Source organism: Heptranchias perlo, chromosome 21 (genome assembly GCF_035084215.1).
Source record: "Heptranchias perlo isolate sHepPer1 chromosome 21, sHepPer1.hap1, whole genome shotgun sequence".
Lineage (NCBI taxonomy): Eukaryota > Metazoa > Chordata > Chondrichthyes > Hexanchiformes > Hexanchidae > Heptranchias > Heptranchias perlo.
This window is the reverse complement of record NC_090345.1, coordinates 30268339-30289407: the sequence shown is the minus strand read 5'-3', so window position 1 is coordinate 30289407 and position 21069 is coordinate 30268339. Positions and strand designations below refer to the sequence as shown.

The following is a 21069-nucleotide window of genomic DNA, read 5'->3' as shown; positions in this document are numbered from 1 at the left end:
CATTTACTTAGAACTTTATCATTTACCATGTACACCTTAAAATCTAAACAGATTTTATACAAACAATTAAAATGTATTAAATAATTATATATATATATATATAAAATAAAGAAAAACAATAAAAAGGCACATGCAATATTACTGTTTTAGCACACTTGAACTTGTTTTGGCACCAGGTCAAACCTAATGCTCAAAAGTGCTAAAACAAAGCGCATTTTAAATTGAGCATGGCATTACAACTCATTTACATCTGTAATACAATGTTCCTACTTATATTTTCAAAGCATTTTAACATTCAGTAAGTTAGAACACATTAGAAGCTGCAAGGAAGTATTAAGAATGCCAATCCATGGACAGTAAATTCATTGCAACATTGATTTATACAGTTGTCTGTGCACTTCATGCAAAACACCACAGGATCCTTTGAAATGATTATTGCTTTCAATTTTCTTGGTTTCAATAACTTGTCAGAGAAATTTACCATGAACACCCATATTCATGCATTATAACTTCTTATGCCAAAAAGCACTGCAAACTTATTTCAATTAATTACTTGGGACTTAATGAAAATGTTCCAAATGATATTGAAAAATATTCTGACAAAGAAATAGTAAAGGTTAGTTTTAAAAACTACTTGATCACTTGAAATAAAATAAAAGAAACCAAATGTCACAGTACTCTCATTATTGAAGCCATCACAGCTTAAGCAGTTCCTGCACAGAAAGTCTTGGTGATGGTAAGGAGATAAGGGGAGAAAATCATTACTGTCTAGCAAACTTGCAGGGTGAGGTGGGGAAGAAAAATATACTGTCTGAACCTGAACTGAAAACTATATGGGGGAAAGAAAGTGAATGAAAACTGTTTTTAAGGGAAATGAGAAGAGTGTGCTTGCTGGAAATATTCAGCAGGTCAGGCAGCATCTGTGAAGAAAGAAACAGAATTAACGTTTCAGGTTGAAGACCCTTCGTCAGAACTGGAAGAAGTTCTGACAAAGAGTAATCAGCCTGAAACGTTAACTCTTTCTTTCTCCACAGATGCTGCCTGACATGCTGAGTATTTCCAGCATTTTCTGTTTTTATTTCAGATTTCCAGCACCCACAGTATTTTGCTTTTGCTCAAATTAAGGAAATTGGATGAAAATTCACAAATTTTATATCAAAGCAAGCTATACAAACTTTATTTACCAGCTAATTTTACAGAAATGGGGGGTTGGAGTGGAAAGAGAACCGAAGATAAAGTGCTGCATGAACATAAAAGTTGTTTATTTTTCATGATTTTTACCAAGGCCTACTCTTAAATTTTGCACAAGACAGAGTCAGAGATGGAGAGGGAGAGAGGGGAGAGATTTAGAAAGAGAATAAATGCAGCTTTAGGGTGAACATTATAACTTTCCTTTGCTCTAACACTATGGATAAGAGTAGTTGAATTGTCACATCCTTTGAATTGAAGATGTTAGATATATAGGACACTATTACTACCATGCAATGAATAATCCGATATATATATATATAATGTATTATAAGGTATCGGATTGTTGTTGATTCTCAGCAACATCATAGCTCAAGGAAGCACTTTTTAGATACAATCATTTGCAGGAAGTGTAAGACAACTTATTTAACTTCTCCACTTCCACTTGAATTGGTTATCCAGATAAACAAACCAAATAAAACTGAACAATTTCTGAAGACTATAAAAATATAATTTTTTTCATAATAATGGAGTTTCATTAATTTTTTCAGCTATCGCTTCTGTGAAATACGGTGCAAATGAACTCAAATTTCTAGTATCATACAGTAATGTCACTTATTCTGCTGTCCAGAGAAAGTGTAACATGCACTAATCCATGTTAAACTCAGTCACTTCAAACCAGCTTTCCCAGTACACATTGCAAAAAAAACAAAACCAGATACATATCTTCAGATTTAAAAACACATTTCTTTATGATTTCCGTTATTTTATTAAGTGGTTTTTACACCAGGTGGTGTGGTTATAGATACAGTCAGTGAGTAAATGTTATTATACAAGAGAAAAAAACACATGTCCGCTGACCCTGCTCAAAGCCCATTAAAGTGTTCAAGCTCAGGACACTTGAGCCAAAAAGACTGAGGCCAGAGGAGGAATGTTTACAGGCATAATCAAGCACAACGCATGTTCAGAAAGGCCAAAAATTACACAGTAAGGATAGATTACACAGACATTAAATTGTATGCCTTGTGTTTCACTTTTGGTCTTTTATCATAAAGGAAAGTTCAGACTTGATTAAATAAATCAATATTTGATAGCCTTATGTGACCAGCACTGTTCTTCCAGTCTGCTTCTGGTGGGTTTCTCACGTCTCGAGAATCTATGCCATGGAAAGTAACGTCCTGACTGAAAGCAGAAATGCATCACAAGTACGAATGAATAGGCCAATGCTTCTCCTGTAGCTGTACAAGGAGGTTATGTGCATCAAATTTATTATTTCTTTGAGAACAAGATCTTTTCCTTTAAAGAAAAATGGCTAGGGTTAACTATGCAAGAACAAGTATCGTCCTAAAACAAGCCAATTTTAATTCACTTTGTCCTGGAATATATACAAATTGTTAGTTGCGGCAACAGCTATGATGTTCTCTTTAGGATGCCAAGCTGTATGCAGAATCTTCTTGTTGAAGTCCAGACTGTCAACACTAATTTCATCTTTCTTCCTTTTCCCACCTGTGCAAACCTTACGTGGTTTCAAGATGGCACGTGGTTTACTACTTTCTCGAGATGCTTCAAGTGTGATGTCCCGCTTCGTATTTCTATCAAACATCCGGAAGAAGTTGTTGTATGACCCAGTCATGATAGCACTGTGTATTAAAAAAAATGCAAACCAAATGTCAGTTGAACTCAAATATCCAAATGAAATACGTTGCATTCAGAAAGTGAGTGAGTGCGCAGAACTGCTTATTGGTGTCAGGTTTTAGGACAATCATTGATGGCATTATGGAAGGATACACCATTACTAACTTCCTCTACATCATCCTATTTGCCAATCAAGCAACGCACATGGTTAGCAGAACACAGCCAGGGTTGTCACTAGAATTTCAATAAGATCCAATTATGGATACCACAGCTTGGCATATGAAGTATTTGCCCACTTTCCCTATTACTTTATTCTTTCTCATTTTCAATTTTTCTTACTTGTTTTCCTTTCCTGTCTATAGATTGGGAGTCAGTTTCATACTAATGGAGATGTAGCTTTCCTACTTTGCTCAGAAAATATAAAACTTTTCTATACATTAATTATACAGCAGTTTGACTTTCACTGAGCAGTATGGCTAAGCTCCATTTGCATTAATATGAAATGTACTCTCTCTCAGCTAATAGAGGTAGTATTGCAAAACTAGAAGCATATCAGGTCTTGTGCGATGTTGACTTTTGCATGTTGCACCAGATAATTAACAAACTTAGGACTAATTACGAACATTTATACAATAAGGAAGAACATAGCAAAAGAAGGTAATCTAACACTTTGTTCATCCTCTAGATACAAATGAACTGCATCAGAACTATACAACCCAGCTTCAGAAACAAGCACTAAAATAATGATTATGCATATTCAGATTAAGACAGCAATGCTTAGCACAGCATTTTCATACAGGTAACTGTTATCAGAAGCCAGGGATAGACAACCAAAACTAATCTGCTTGTGTCAGGCTGAGTTGTGAAGATTAAAGTCTGCATGGGCTGAAAAGGGCATGGCTGACAAAATTTTGACGCTAAGCTTTGGCAAATTCAATTATATAGGTGTCAAATTTCTGAAAAATTGGACTACAAGAACTATATATCTACACTACTTTATGGTTGAAATACAGCATATAACAGTGAAACTGCAAGTTTTCTTGCATCGAGACAAAATACGCCAACAGAAAAAAAGTTAAGGGCATAGTCTAAAAGGAGACTTCGTATACACATCAGAATGGCATCTGATCAAAATAACAGTACAAGGAAGCAGGTTTCTTTACAGGACAGTGTACCCAGGTAATATTGTCCCCATGAATGACTGCAAACTTAACTGTACATTAAGGGTGAACAAATGAGAAAGATTGGTATTTATTAAAGAACAGTAGTATGTTGGGAACGCAATTTACAAGCTGCAACAGCTTAGATCTGAAGAACCACAACACTGCATTACAACCTTGTAACAGCTGTTATTTTATGTACAGGTGCATGAACTACAAAAAATGTTCAAACTGAGTTACAGTTTGGTACAAGAACAGTTTTGAGTTTGTCACTGAAAGACATATACATTTATAGAGCACCTTTGTACGTCTTAAACGTTTCAAAAGACTTCACATGCAAATTAATATTTGAAGTGATAAGTTATGTATGCAAATGGCAGCCATTATGTGCAAAGCAAAATCCCACAGCCATGAGGTTCATCTGTTTTTGGCAGTCTTGGCTAAAGGAGGAACGTTGACAAAGACATTGGGAAAACTCCCTATTCTTCTTTGAATAGACAGGACATCCACATGAACCACCAGATAGAGTCTCAGTTTAACATTTCATCCACAGAACAGGATCTTTAGGCAACACAGTACTCCCTTCATATTGTACTGAAGTGTCAGTCTCGCTTACGTGCTCAAGTTCTGGAATGGGGCTTGTACCCACAACTTGGATGCAAGATTGCTATCAAATTGGCAATGAACAGCAACACATCGATACACAACAGATTACCTGTCTGAACCATTCCAGCAGCACTCAAACTTGTCAAAGATGCAGTCATTCTCATACAAAGAACACAGTTTGCTCCGCAGGTATTCGTGCACCTGGAAAGTACAGACATCAAAAACAGAGTAAAGCACAATTCAAGGAACAGAACTGGAAAAATGAATGATTTAAAAGTTAAGAGCATAAGGCAATATCGATCGTCCAAAATACCAATGCAATAACTTGCCTGGTATGTTTCTACTGGTCTGGTTTCCATATTAACATCCCACACCTTAACAGACAAATAGTCTCTTGTCATCATGTACCGACCATTGTGGCTGAACTTCACATCTGAAATTGAGGAGATGATTTCAGAGAAAAATGATCTGCTGCTTGGATCTTCTGGTTCTTCAAAAACTAGAAGTGGAAGGAAAAACAAAAAAGTTAGAAATCTGTATTTTGTCATTTAATGAATTACTTATGCAGCAAGAAAAACAGGAGACATAGCAGGGAGAGAGATCACTAGCCAAAAGGAGTGCCACTTGAGAGGATCATTGCTGGGCAAACTTACCAAGTTACTTTCATTAAAAAAAAGTTTAAGTAGTACTAATGCATGTCAATAACCTTTTTATAGATTTTACAAAAACTTTCGATAGCTAAATGGAACTTATGCCCCTTCCATAGAAACACAGATCCCATAGCATTACACATACAGATGAAATGGAATCTTCAGGTAAAACGGTGTTGGAAATCAGGTGATAATTTGACCAGGCCTGCAAAGCAGGCAGCAGAAGAAGCCTGTGGTGGCAGGGAGAAGAGTTTGTGTGAAGTGCAACTCCTAAGGCCGGCCAGGACAGTGTTAAAGAAGCCAGGTCCAGAATGAAGTGTGAATGAGGGTTTCAGCAATGTTGGGGTCAAGGCAGGCAATATTGCGGAGGTGGAAGCAAGTGGTCTTGGTAATGGATGGCTTGCAAGGTTTAAAGGTCATCTCAAAGTCAAGTATGATAGTAAGGTGGCTCATTATCTGATCGAGCCTGAGTGAGCAACCAGGAATATGGATTGAATCAGTGATTAAGGTGCAAAGTTTCCGGCACATACAGAAAAGGATTGCTTCCATCTTGCCAAAGTTGATCTGAAGTTCTGCTAGTCAAGGTTGGTAGCAGAGAGGCAAAGCTGGATATCAACATTGTGTATATGGAATATGTCTCAAATATATGCATGATAATGGAACAGGCTGAAGGAGCAGACTCGAAAGCCCTAAGGTTCTCAGGTGCCATCTTTGAGATCCTATTGGTGCAAGTGCATCTCCAGAGGGCAGCTATCTTTGGCACCCAACATCACAGAACTCCAAGGAAGAGTGATCCTAAGTGCACAGGAGGAGATTGCAACCAGTGTCAACGCACACAATAACTCCCAAAAGACATGGCTTCAAGTGCAAGCAACACAACATTCTCTTAAGTAGGCCCAAGGTATACATGTCACATTGTATCTGTATGTTGTACTTTTTTTTAGTCCTGTCACTATCTTTCACTTATTTCAATGATCAGTATGCATGCACATTTTTCCACAGATCACTCGACATCCTCAGTGCCCAACTACAAAGCTGCCTTTACTCACATCCTTCCTAGGAGCCTACACTCTAGTTTCCACTCTTAACGTGTAGCTGTACGATCCATGTCCATGTAATCACATCTACTGTTGCCTGCACAATGGCTCATAGTTATTACGATATTTCCTCCGAACATAAAACTGCTCATTTCTGCTTTTCTTCTTGCAGGAGAAGATGGTGCATAATTGCAGAGAACAGACCCATACAGGAGGGATGGAACAATTATTGGCCAATCAGTTGCTTTGAAGAGGCGGCACTGGGCTACTTGGCAGAGACTATAGAGGTGGGGCGAGTGCTCCAACTTCCACATCCCCCAAGGCGTGGGCAGGTACCACTTTATCATCCTCTATATTCTCACTATCTGCTCAAACACCTAATCACTCCAACAATTGCATGCATTCGAGCATAAGGTGTGACAAATTCTCATGAAATTCACTTTGCATGTGACTCAACTGTTGTAATGTAATTTTCCTTCCTCTGAATATAGAACAGGAATAATGTCACCAGGCCTTTGGTATGGACCTCCCAAGCATTTACAGAAGGCAGCGTCACTCATTGCAACTGCTCAAACCCCAACTCAAATACATCTATCCTGCAGGATTTCTATGTGACAGTGATAAGGGTGTACTGGGACACACACGAAACAAAAATGTGCAAGTGGGGGTGCTGGAGGCAGATGAGGAGTTGCCGCCAGCTAATATGCTCCCTCAGCTGAGGCGCCGAGAAAAGCAGACCTCACAAGGTTTTCTTTTCAAAGGATGCTTTCTGAGTACAGCAGCATGATAATAATCAGTGGACACTCTACCCATTAACCTGCAACAGCTGAAAGGCATTGGAGAGGGGTCTCTGGACCACATCTATACAAGCATGAAGGAAGATTTAATAGACTGTATGGTGAAATATAGTACATGACCATTCTAATGACATCTGCAGCAGAAGCCTTAGGCTGTATTATAGAACATGCTCACTCCTCTGGTTCCCAGATATGCAGTTCACCAACATCTCTCAGATCTCATTGGTGTCATCAGGTTAGATGTGACAGCCAATGCCCAGCAAGGGCATGACTGCAGCAAGCACTAATGAGGGTGGTGCCTCTGACCAGCTGCACAACAGGACCTTATTCACCATCCCACTCTATTAACTGTACACATGCTAGAAAGCATGCAGAACCAGGTAGGTTCCACAACTGATGTGTTGGGATCAGCTTACGGAAGTAGAGCCTCACTTCTGTCTGAGGCTTCAACTGACAGCACACAGCCATTTGGGGAGCACATTAAAGGAATAGTAGATTATGTTCACGAGTTCAAAAATTAAAAAAGGGAAGGACAGTTATACACACATACAAAATTTGTTTCCAGTGGCAGAAGGGTTGGTAACCAGAGGATACAGATTTAAGGTGATCGGCAAAAGAGCCAGGAGACACGAGGAAACTTTTTTTTTAATGCAGCGAGTTGTAATGATCTGGAATGCACTGCCTGAAAGGGTGGTGGAAGCAGATTCAATAGTAACTTTCAAAAGGGAATTGGATAAATAATTGAAGGGAAATAATTTACAGGGGTATGGGGAAAGGGAAAGAGTAGGGGAATTGGACTATTTGGATAGCTCTTTCAAAGAGCCGGCATAGGCACGATGGGCCAAATGGCCTCCTACTGTGTTGTATCTACTATGATATAATGATACTATGAAAATACTTGTAAGAAACAAATATTTGGCAGCATTTTAACTGTTGTGTATTCGGAGTGTGCTCTTGCTATTGTCTTGGGTGATATTTGATCTGAGAGAAGAAAGAGGATCAAATGGGACTTGAGGTGCTGCCTTGCCCAATATTGTGTGCGGCATAATTAATCAATGCGTGAGGCAGATGACCACTGAGGCACTGGGGACCATTGGGTACTTAGTTGAAAGTTTGATCAGTGAAAATCTGCTTAAGGTCTTATGCAGCTTGAGCAGATTCTTGTGTAGCTATTTCTTCTGTGTCTTCATGCTCATGGGGGTTTTCCCTTGGTTGTGCTGGGTTCTCCTGTCTGCAGGGCAAAACTGTGCAGCATATCATACACTATAATGATGAGACTTTTACAGCACTGTATTGTAGCATAGCCCTGAAACACATGAAGGGTTGATTTAAGATCTCTATGGCATATTCAATTATGAAACTGCATGTGCCTGGCTGTAACGATACCTTCCCAGAATCTGACAGGCATCAATAAGCTTGACTATAAAGGTATACTTGGTTTCCTAGCAGCCAACGTTGCAAACGTTAACTCTTTTTCTCTCTCCACAGTTGCTGCCTGACCTGCCGAGTGTTTCCAGCATTTCCTGACTTAAATAATTCAGGTACCTTTGCTGCCAGGGTAGCGAGAACTGATGTGCATGATTCTATGTTCATAGTCACACACAAGTTGCATGTTAAGGGAGTTCTATACCATACAGTTCATGAGCGAGATGTGAGCAAACCATGTGGGGTATGATGCCCCCATCCCCCCCCACCCCCCAAAAATACCCCAGGAATCTCGACATGCGTAAGAAATTCATAATACTGTCATGTTGCTGCTGATTGTCCATAGGGCCAGAGATCATTTGGCTGGTTTTTGCAAACCACGCATCAGTCATCTGGTGTATGCACTTGTGGGCAGCAGACAGATGTGGCTGATATCCCCTGCAGCTGCTTGGAAGATCCTGACAAAGAAATAGAGAGCCACTGTCAATGTCACTGGCAGTGCCATGCCTGTGCTGGAACATAGCTGGAGGCATACTTCAAGCACACAGCAGTAATCTGTCACAGCCACTCTGATATTGCACAACCTTCTGAGGCACTGTTGCTTTGAAATTTTGAAATACAATTACCTCAGTCACTAAATGCGGCTTGGAGGGTAGTTGATGGTGGAACAAACGTGCCTGTAGTACAACGTGAGCTGCCAACAACCCTATTTCACTTGTCATCCTCTTCCTCCAGGAGACACAAATACAACAAGTTTACCATAGGGAACCCCATACTTGCATTTGTAAGAGCAAAAAAGAGATTTGAGTACAAACTGCACACTGGAAAAGGCAGTGAGGGGGCAGAGTGATTGGGGGGGAGGGGGGGGGGGGGACTGGAAAAAAAAGTAAGAGGGGAGCACAGGGTGGGATCGGGGGAAGGAAAGGAGGAAAGAAAAAGTGGAGAGAAGGAAGGGGGTGACAGGTATCAGGAAAAGGGAAGGGGAAGGGGTGGGTGCCAGGACCAATTCTCATTTGGGGGGAGGCATAGGTATACATGTGCAGATCATAGGTTTTCAGCTTGGGGGAGAGGAGGAGGAAGAGAAGAACACATGTCTCAGCTTTCTTTCTATTACGAAAGAAGGGAACTGGCCCAGAGGGTATTTTCAACATGTTTCAGGGAAGATTGTTTTTGGGTGAAAGGCTGGAAGGTGTTCCTGAGGAGGTGGTGGGGGGGGGGGGGGGGGGGAGAAGAGAAGAGAGAAAGAGATCAAGGGAATTCCTTGGGGGCTGGTTGTTAACATGGAGGGTGGGAATTGGAAGTGTTGGCTGCCACTGGCGTGGTTGATTCAGTTATCGTTCACCGTCCCTACATCTATTCCTGCTGCTTGCTTCTAGCGCTTTTAAACACACATTCGCACCTATCTGGCTTTCAGTTTTTGCATCACAGTCACACTTCTCGCAGAGTGGAGGTTCCTCGGGGGGGGGGGGAAATTCCCACCATGGGAACAAGAGTAGTAAATGAGGCTGGGAGGTGAGAGATGATTTTAAGAGGTGGAATTTGAGATATAATCATGCATGAAGAGAATCACAGAAGTCAATCATAGTTTAATGCAGCTTACACCATCGTATTTAAACATGGGCATCCTGTTGACAGCTCTTCGTGCTTCAGCTTTCCACTTTGGCACCCATGCGGACCTTTAGGGTTTTATTATTTTCACTGGTTGATCGCAAATTAAAGTAAGGGAATGGTTGGTGATCTTGCAAATGGGTGGGGGTTATTGCCAATTCTAAGAATATATGCCACTTTTTAGTACCTAGAAGGAGGTTGGGGGGGGGGGGGGGGGGGGGGAGGCCACAAATGGCCAGAGGAAAGGGGGAAGTCAACAGTCAGGGTAGGTCAGGTTTGGGCGGATGAGGATCTTGACGGTAGAATTTTCCCTCTAGGTAATCCTGTCCTCATACAAACATATTGTGGGTTCCTGCTGTCAGAGGGACGTGGCTTTAAAATTTCTTTGTGATTTTACAAATATTCAAATTATTAATGTTTTCAAAAGCACTGAGGAAACTTAAAAGCCGGTTCCCATTGACAGCAAGACCGAGAGGAAATAAACGGTCAAAACGGGGTCAGCCTTAAATGGGGTGGCATTGTGAGCGTATCACCACATAGTTTGGAGACACACATCTCAGGATCTGGGAGGACCAAGAAGGCAAGTACTTAGTAACTATCATGGTAAAAATGGAGCAGATAATCAGCTGGGTGGACCAGAATAATTGGCAGAATTTGGTTTTGTTTTAAGGGGAGGCATTTATTTTAAATATTTTTTTTTAAAAACCTGGCCATTAATGTAAATACACAAGACTTGCATCTTCCAATCACTAATTGCATCTTATAAACAAGTTTAGACATTACTATAGATAAAATACATAATTTGTGCAGCTTACCAGATAGTGAATACTTACATTTTGAATGTTTGTCACACAGAGCACCAGCACGCATATCACAGAGTCGTATAGTCCCCTTACTGCTACTATAGGCGAACACGTTACACTGATGTGGATGACATTCTGCTGCTGTAATAACTTCCGTCAGCTCTTCCATGTTGGCAGGTTTAATATCTACAATGTCTTAAGCAACGTTTGTTAAGGAAAAGTTTATAATTAAACAAGAAAACATTTAAATGTACAATTTTTAAAAAGATATACATCTATCTCTTCAGTTTATATTAGATATATGAAATGCATCTTCAAACTTCTAAACTAAAGGCAGGCAAGATGGGAAGGCAGCAAAATTACAAAAGCTCAGAACAACATTATTAGTTGCATAATGATTGCTCAGTATGTTCAGAGAAAAGGAAATAAAGAGTTTACTAACCTTTAGGGTTAGTAATTTAATCTATACAAATTGTATGGCATGCAAGCAAGCTCACTTCTTAAAATTTCCCAAAGATCACTTATATCCTGTGCTGTTTATAATTCAGATAACACACACCAGTTTAAATTAAAAGGTTACTTTTCCAATGTGTGCACTATTTTGATTGTGTTGTCTTCATGGGCAAGTTTGAACAGTTATAGGAGAAAACCAATTTCAGGGAAAATTAAGTGCTACCAGAAAACAAATTAAGTTTTTGTGCTTTGGCTTTTCTAAGTATTTATGCTGGTATGTATTTTGTCCCAAATTGTCTCAACAAAGAGGGTAACTTACTGAGTGGTATAATTCTGTAAGTGCCAACATGCAATATGGAAGTCTTAATACATGAGCCTAGATTGGCAGACACCAATTATGAGGGCATCGAGTCAAGCCCAATCTTATCCTCACATTTGAATTGTAGAACTCCCACCACTTCCTGGTACAGACTGGCTACCTCAGTGCAAACCAGGGATCAAACCTTGAATCATGGTCTTCATTTAAAGTGAGATTATGTACATTAAAAGTAATGTATCACTTCATAAATTAGCTACAAAATTAAAAAGGCAAACAATTGTTGGCTTTGAGCCCAATTTAGTGTTTTTACTGTGCTGAATAGGGAAAGAGGAAGAAAATGTTGCCAAGTAGAAACAGGAGTTTAAAAAGTTATGTTTCTATTGTTATTGATTCAGGATGAGTAATGAAGTTTACTGTATCAAAACTGAAAGTCATTCATTTTTTTTAGTTCTTGGATGTGAGCAACCTGCATTTATTGACCATCCCTTAAGTTGCCCATAAAAGGTGGCTGGGGGACTTCTCCTTGAACCACTACATTCGTTGTAGTGATGGAGCTCCCACAATGGTCTTGGGTATGGAATTCCAGGATTCTGACTCAGTGATAAGGAATGGTGATGCAAGTCCAAGTCATAAGAACATAAAGAAATGCCAGGATGGTGTGTGACATGAAAGGGAATTTGGAGGTGATTGTGTTCCCATAACATTGCTGCTCTTGGTGGTGGAGGTCACAGGGGAGGAAGGTGCTGTCGAAATAACCTTGGTGATTTGCTGCAGTGCATCCTGTAGATCCAGTGTGTCAGTGGTGGAGGGTGGATACTGAGCCCAGTTGCAGGGGCCCCAATTAAGCAAACTGCTGTGGCCTGAATGGCATCAAGCTTCTTGAGTGATGTTGCAGCTGCATCCATCCAGGTGACTGGTGAGTATTCCATCCTACTCCTGACTTATGCCTTGTAGATGGTGGAGAGCCACGCATTGCAGAGCAGCTAGCCTCTGTCCTGCTCTTGTCGTCAGTGTTGATATGGCTGGTCCAGTTCAGTTTCTGGACAATTATGATCCCCAGGATGTTGATGGTAGCGCCATTAAAGGTCAAAGGAAGTTGGCTGGGCTTTTTCTTGTTCAAGATAGTCATGGCCTGGAACTTATGTGGCGCAAACGTTATTAGCCCAAGTCTGGATTTTATCCTGTTGTAAGCTAGCATGGACTACTTCATTATTGGAGAAATTGGGAATGGAGGTGAACACTGTGGAAGAGTCAGTGAACTGCCCTACGCCTGACCTCACGACAGGGGGAGGGTCATTGATGAAGCAGCTGCAGATGGTTGGGCCGAGGAAGCTTCCTTGAGGAAATACTGCAGCGACGTCTTGCTGCTGTGATGACTAACCTCTGACAAACACGACCATCTTCCTTTGGGTCAAGTCATGACTCCAGCCATTGAGGGGTTTTCTCTTTGAGCAGCATTTACTTCAGTTTTGGTGCCATACTTGGTCGAATGCTGCCTGGATATCGATGCCAGAGGGGAGGTGAGAGTAGATGGCCTTCAGCTCTTGCATTCATGTCTGGATCAATGCTGTGATGAGGTCTGGAGACAACTGGTTCTGGTGGAACCCAAATGAGCATCAGTGAGCAGGTTATTTGGTGATTAGGTATTGCATAATGGGACCATTGATGGCTCCTTTCATCACTTTATTGATGATTGGGAGGAGGACGATAGGGCAGTAACTGGCCAGGTTTGATTTGTCCTGTTTTGTGGAAAGGATACTGCGTGGGAAGCAACATTAAAATAGTTTTAAAAAAGTAACGAATTAGTATAGGGTAAATATGCCATCAAAGGGAGACATCAAACAAACTTTATGCTTCCCTAATTAGGGTGCTAGAGTGAAAAAAAATCTTTTACCCCTTCTCTTCATCCTGCACTCCATCTGGCCTAATTTTGGTTCTCTGGGTTGCTCTTGAGGCAATTAGCATGTTGTGCACAAAAACGATTAACATTAGCTTGACACTTTCTTTTGCTTTCATACAACTGAGTGACTTGCTAGGCCACTTCAGAGGGAAGTTAAGAGTTGGTGTGGGACTGGAGTCACGTAGTCCAGACCAGGTAAGGATGGCAGGTTTCCTTCCCTAAAAGGACATTAGTGAAACAATTGGTTTTTATGACAATCTGACAGCTTCCTGGCCAATTTTACTGATGCCAGCTTTTTAAACTGAACTCAAATGCTCAAACTGCCATAGTGGGGTTTGGACTCTCATTCTCTAGATTATTACTCTAGACCACTAGTCCAGTAACATAACCACTACACTACCATACCCAATTTACTGCTGGTCAGACTCAAAATAAATAGAAATTAGGAATGAAAGAAAATGGTTCTCATGCAACCACATAGCACCTGAAAATAAAAAGCATGCTGAGAATACTTGTACATACCTCACTCAAAACAGGATGTCAATACAGGAAACAGCAGACACAATTTTGACTAAATCTCAACTTCACAGGAAACAATATTAACAAAACAAAAAGTAAAATTAGGGAGGAGAGGGAAAATTATTTAAAGGAAATTTAGATTTTAGTGAAAAAATATTAAGCCGTCAGATATATCACTATTCACTAATCCCCACAAATAGCATTGAATCTTGGATCCAACATGCGGGATGGCAAATGCACAGGATAAAGCACAGAACACAGATTACAAAAACAATGCTAGATTTTCTTCACCTCAAAAACATGGTATGCTGGTCTGGATAACACAATATTAGACACATACAGATAACAGTGAACCAGATATTTTGGCACAAAATGATTGTGATAATTAATATATACTGCAAAAGGAACATTTTAAAAAAGGATACTAAAACTTCTATCTGTGATTTCTAAATGCCATAGGTTAATTCTAAGGTCATCTGCTGAAAGGTAGGTTTCATAGTCACTATTTACTGAAATGGAGTTAATGTGATACGTGTGCGCATTTGCAAATATTCTTCGGGGGCTTGCTTCTACCATTAAGTCCATAGGTTTCAATACTGGCACCTATTAAGTAAAAGAAAAAAAATCATCTTCAAATAGATAATTAAATATTTCTATTCAGCCACTTCAAATTTTAGAAGTCAGAATTTGCCAACCACCCAAAATCTACCAGTTTCTTGCCTAGTATTACACTGTGTTCCTCAGGTTGTCTTTTCTACTAAACTACTAAATTCAGGAATGCTTTTCTAGGATACTATAAGAAGCCTACAGCACTTAAAACCAGAAATTTGAGAAGGATATAATGCTTTTTGCCTCATCTAAGTTTTATTCCAAGACAAATATCTTCAGCTTACTTTCTATAGGTTTTGTAATTCAGGTCTAATCCATATTAACTAAAGTCCAAAAGTATGGATCAGCAGATTTTTTGTTGAAACCAAATATAACAATCCTCCTTTGAGATAACCAGGCTTACAAGTGGAGTCAATAAGGTACAAAATAAAGGTCATGACTCAATGGTCCATTGTAGCATTCCAGGCAATATCACAATGCATTGGATACATGTAAACTTATTTTCTTGAACTGATATCACACAAGTTGGCTGCACACTTTGAAAATCAATCAAAGTCAAGTTGTTCACACTAATTGCCACTTACTGGTGCATTAAGCAAGAAAATCCTCTATTGGACAGCACATAACAGTTTGAACATAGTATTCAACCAATTAGAATACTATTTTCAAATACTGATCACAGGCAGAAATATAGGTAATTTGTCTGAGCAAGTTTATGGAATATGGGAATGATAATACTTTATACGCATTTGATCTGATCATTTAGGTCCTGTTGTAAATATGGGTTCAGCCTTGATATGACTTTTAATAAATAAAACAATGTATCAGTAAATCAATTTTTTAAAAATATAAATTAACAATTCAAAATGAATCAATTCAATTTTGATGAACACAATTATAATCCAGTACACGTGTGTGTAAAAAGGGTCTGAGAAGCAATTATACTTTATTTTTAAGAAACCTCTTCCAAACTGGAGCTTTTCTTTGTGGACCACTGTGAATAGTCAATATACATGCAGACCAAGAATATTATCACAAATGACAATACCCAAACAAATAAGAGATGACCACATCTCAAACCAACCATATCAGTGTCTCATACCCGTAGTGTGGTTATTCTGACAGGATCCCTAAATCTTCCATCCTCTTCCTTCAAATTATAGCCTTCTGCTCTTTTGTCCCTTTCACTGATCTTCCACAATTTAATAGTTTTATCTGTAAATTACAAAACACACAATTTATATTCTTTGAAGTGATTTGTCCCAAGAGTACAATTGAGTGGTTTGAGGATTTCTTGGTGATATGGTTCAATGTGCGATTCCCAAGATTAATGAGAATATCAAAAAAGACAGTTAAGACCTCAAGCAATAACACTTTAGTACATTAATTCAATATTTTTCTTTGGAAAGGGATGTTCATTCTAGAATGAAAGTCTCCTTTGTCAGCTGGCTGTAAGGGTCCCATGTGAAATTAATTTGGGCAGTATCAATCCAGTTAATAATGAGCATGGGCCTATAGCACAAAACTAACCCTAAATCAGCACCAATTGTCAATCTTGCTCAGAGGCCACAGGATGGCTGGCGTAGAAAATGGCAAAAAAAAGTGCCATACTGGTGCAGAAGGGGTTCGGACTAAGGCACTGTGTTTTGGTAGAGCAGAGGGAGCTTCATTCTGCACCTGAGCTTACATTATGTGGACATTGGGTGCCTGAAATAGGAAGAGTTCCATTCTCTAGCATTAACATCCTTTAGCTTGATAAGTTCAAAAAGTTTATAAAACACAATGAAGGCCACAAACCTTGAAATATTAGGAGAGCCCCCCATTAATACTCCTTTGAAAGGCCAATAAGTTGAAAAGAGTTATGATCAACATCTTAAATGCTATAATGAACGTTTTCATTTAAAATAAATACATAGAATATTATGAAATAGTCTGCACAGAGTACTTAAGTCCAGCAGTAGGAGAGTTGAAATTACATTAGACAAACAAAATAATTCTGAGCAAGGCAAGATATCAGCAATTACCAGTGAGGTCATTTAAATGTAGAAATCACACCCTCATTAAAGTCTGTCCTCTCAGGTGGATGTAAAAAATTCTGCAGCACTATTTGAAGACCGGGGAGTTATCCCGGTGTCCTGGCCAATATTTAATCCTCAAACAACATCAAAAACAGATTACCTGGTAATTATCTTATTGCTGTTTGTGGAGCCTTGTTGTGTGCAAATGGCTGCCGCATTTCCATATTACAACAGTGACTACACTGCAAAAGTACTTCATTGGCTGTAAAGCACTTTGGGGTGTCCTGAGGTCGTGAAAGGTGCTATATAAATGCAAGTTATTTTTTTCATTTCAAACATGCATGTTAATTCAGCTCTCATTCTGTCAGTATCTTCTTCAAATCACTTGATTTTGTTATCAGTTTAAAGAATATTTTAAAGAAATATTAAAATAGAATGAAAAAAAACCCAGATGATGAGCCCCATTAGACTGGAGAAGCTGGAGTTGTTCTCCTTGGAACAGAGAAATTTGAGAGGAGATTTGATCAAGGTATTCAAAATCATGAAGGGTCCAGACAGAGTAGATAGACAGAGAAACTGTTCCCGTTGGCAGATGGGTCAAGAACCAGAGAACATAGATTTAAGGTGATTGGCAAAAGAACCAAAGGTGATATGAGGAAAAACCTTTTTACACAGCGAGTGATTAGGATCTGGAATGCACTGCCAAAGGGGGTGGTGGAGGCAGATTCAATCATGGCCTTCAAAAGGGAACTGGATAAGTATTTGAAAGGAAAAAATTTGCAGGGCTACGGGGATAGGGCGGGGGAGTGGGACTAGCTGGACTGCTTTTGCATAGAGCCAGCGTGGACTTGATGGGCCGAATGGCCTCCTTCCCTGCTGTAACCTATCTATGATTCGCCACACCAAAGAAAAATAATTGAATTGCAATTTATTCAGGGCAAACTAAAGAAACTTTCAACTCATAATACATGAAGAGTTATATTTTGGCAGTCGTGACAAAATTATTCAGGAATGACATTACTTCTTGCAACCAGTAGTGTTCCACAGGGGTCGGTGCTGGGTCCCCAACTCTTTACAATCTATATTAACGATTTGGAGGAGGGGACCGAGTGCAACATATCAAAATTTGCAGATGATACAAAGATGGGAGGGAAAGTAGAGAGTGAGGAGGACATAAAAAACCTGCAAGGGGATATAGACAGGCTGGGTGGGCGGAGATTTGGCAGATGCAATATAATATTGGAAAATGTGAGGTTATGCACTTTGGCAGGAAAAATCAGAGAGCAAGTTATTTTCTTAATGGCGAGAGACTGGAAAGTACTGCAGTACAAAGGGATCTGGGGGTCCTAGTGCAAGAAAATCAAAAAGTTGGTATGCAGGTGCAGCAGGTGATCAAGAAAGCCAACGGAATGTTGGCTTTTATTGCTAGGGGGATAGAATATAAAAACAAGGAGGTATTGCTGCAGTTATATAAGGTATTGGTGAGACCGCACCTGGAATACTGCATACAGTTTTGGTCTCCATACTTAAGAAAAGACATACTTGCTCTCGAGGCAGTACAAAGAAGGTTCACTCGGTTAATCCCGGGGATGAGGGGGCGGACATATGAGGAGAGGTTGAGTAGATTGGGACTCTACTCATTGGAGTTCAGAAGAATGAGAGGCGATCTTATTGAAACATATAAGATTGTGAAGGGTCTTGATCGGGTGGATGCAGTAAGGATGTTCCCAAAGATGGGTGAAACTAGAACTAGGGGGCATTATCTTAGAATAAGGGGCTGCTCTTTCAAAACTGAGATGAGGAGAAACTTCTTCACTCAGAGGGTGGTAGGTCTGTGGAATTTGCTGCCCCAGGAAGCTGTGGAAGCTACATCATTAGATAAATTTAAAACAGAAATAGACAGTTTCCTAGAAGTAAAGGGAATTAGGGGTTATGGGGAGCGGGCAGGAAATTGGACATGAAGCTGAGTTCGGATCGGTCAATGCCCTGTGGGTGGCGGAGAGGGCCCAGGGGCTATGTGGCCGGGTCCTGCTCCGACTTCTTGTGTTCTTTAGATTTGTGGTTGGGATCAGATCAGCCATGATCTTATTGAATGGCGGAGCAGGCTCGAGGGGCCGATTGGCCTACTCCTGCTCCAATTTCTTATGTTCTTATGTTCTAATCAATGTACACATTAAGACAAGTTCTTCTTGCTCCCGCCATCCTGAATCTTCTCCCCTCGTCGCCTAAAGACACTGAATCTAGCTGGGGTGTGGTCCTAGGCATGTCAGCAGCCTTCCATCACTTTGTCCATATGGCCATTCTTCACATGTGAGCACAGACAGTGACTTCTGGTGGGCAATTCAACCATACAAGGCATCATAGCCAAGCTTGATCATACTGTCACTCAACATCCACACAGATATTTTCCCTGGAAAGGCCACTGGATAGTAATCAACAGCAGGAACCTTTGCTGAGTTTTATCCTCCCTAATCCTGGGCTCCTGAGGACAATTATAACATCCCTACTGCTGCCTTGGCCAAGTTAACTTGTCACAGGTGTGAAACTGAATCCTGGTCTGTATGGCTTAATATAGAACCAGACGCTACCTAAACACACCAGATCATGAATTTTGCCTAACTACCGAGTTGATATATTAAATATACCATCTCTGCTGGCACCATGAGATCTATTGAGCAAATTCACCAAGCAGTCCTCAAGGCTACAATACATGAGGTCCAGAATATCAAATCTAGACATTGAAAAATATGGGATAAAAGACAATCTTACAATTTGATCTCAACAGAGTTACATACATTTTAGAAAAATCTGAAACTCACCATTTGTAGACAACAAGAAATGAGCAGCATTCTGTTGGGGTAACCACCTGATTTTATTAATTTTTTCCTCAATTTCTAGACTTTTCAAATAATCAAACTCCGGTTCATGACTCTGAAACGTACTGTAAACATTGTATTCACCTCGGTGATGAGGCCTGTTCTTACTCTGCAAAAACAAACAGGAAGTGATATTGTAATACAACACATTAAATTAGCTCTATCAACATTACATCATCTTCATTTTGTCATATAAAATTTGTTTTTATTAAAATAAAAAGTGTAAGTTTTTTTTAACCTTTATAATGTAGCCAGCTAAATACAAAGTCCTGTATAACTACAAAGGCCTACACAGAACACAACTCACACCACGCAACACTATTTTCAATAGTTCAGAATTTTCATTTTTAATGCTGTAGAATACAATAAAAATGAAAGCTTTTTTTGATTAAATATGTAATTAGCTCCAACAAAACATACAATGGATTGTTAAAGCACCATCAGAAATTCAAGGAAAACTTCTCATTAAATTGCTAATAAAGCTTAAAATCTTCCACTAAAATTACGCTTCCTCTCAAATCACCATCTGTGTTGCAGTTGACGATTCATCTGGACTTGTTTCCCACCCTCCCCATTCTTCGTCCACATCAATGGCCTCTACACATTATAAAACTGTATCCATTCTTCTGTTTATTTCACATTAATCAAGTTATTTAGATATTACACAATCATTTCACTTGCATTGCAAGAGAGCACTCAAAATCTTGCTCCCTTCATTTCATCATCTCTATTTCTAGCCCAACCAATTGCTATTTTTTTTTTTACTTTTAGTTCATTAATTTACATTATTGGCCTCATATCTCTGTTGTTCTCATGGAACTTCCAATTCCTACTGAGGCTTTGAGCAGTGTACTGCCAGATCTGTCCTGAGCCCCCCATGCTGTTTTTTTTATGCGAAACTGAAATAAGCAAAATCTCCAAGTTTGCAGATGATACAGAAATGGGAGGCAGAGAAAATGAAAAGCAATGCAACCTGATTCAGAAGAATTTAGATAGTTGGGTCAAATAGATTCAAAGTAGATATGTGTAAGTTCATACGAGAACAAGGATTCAAAAAGAGGGAGCATATGGTAAATTATCTGGTCATACAGCATTCTGATCAGGGATTACTGCGAATAAACATTGCTTGGTTGCAGTAAAAAGGTAAATAAGGTAGTGGGCTTCATTAGCAGAGGGACAGAATGTACAAATCAAGAGGTTGCATTACTTTTGTGTAAGGTGCTGATCAGACCCATTTGGAGTTCTGCTTACAGTTCAGGTCACCTAATCATAGGAAGGATAGTATTGCCCTAGGGAAGATATAGAGATAAACAGCTAAAGATGATTTCAGTATTAGGAATTTGCATTGTGAGAAAAGATGAAGGAAGTTTTTTTTTAAGAAAAACTGTTTTCATTTGACAGGTTTTCAAGATAATGAAAGGAGCTGACAAAACCAATCCAGGCAAATTATTTACCATGGCCAAAGG

General features: G+C 39.6%; 1 protein-coding gene across 6 annotated transcripts in view; it reads right to left on the bottom strand.

Moving 5' to 3' along the window:
- Positions 1-1915: 1915 nt before the first annotated feature.
- Positions 1916-21069, bottom strand: part of ppp2r2d (protein phosphatase 2, regulatory subunit B, delta) — a 57408-nt gene continuing 38254 nt past the window's right edge. For all 6 annotated transcript variants that reach the window (XM_068002395.1, XM_068002396.1, XM_068002398.1 and 3 more), the window contains 7 exons: positions 19547-19712; positions 15812-15924; positions 14526-14703; positions 10940-11104; positions 4919-5088; positions 4699-4790; positions 1916-2828 (listed from right to left, as the gene is read on the bottom strand). In XM_068002395.1, the coding sequence (XP_067858496.1) occupies positions 2549-2828; positions 4699-4790; positions 4919-5088; positions 10940-11104; positions 14526-14703; positions 15812-15924; positions 19547-19712 (1164 nt within the window). In that variant the 3' untranslated portion in view covers positions 1916-2548. The remainder of the gene's footprint in view (positions 2829-4698; positions 4791-4918; positions 5089-10939; positions 11105-14525; positions 14704-15811; positions 15925-19546; positions 19713-21069) is intronic.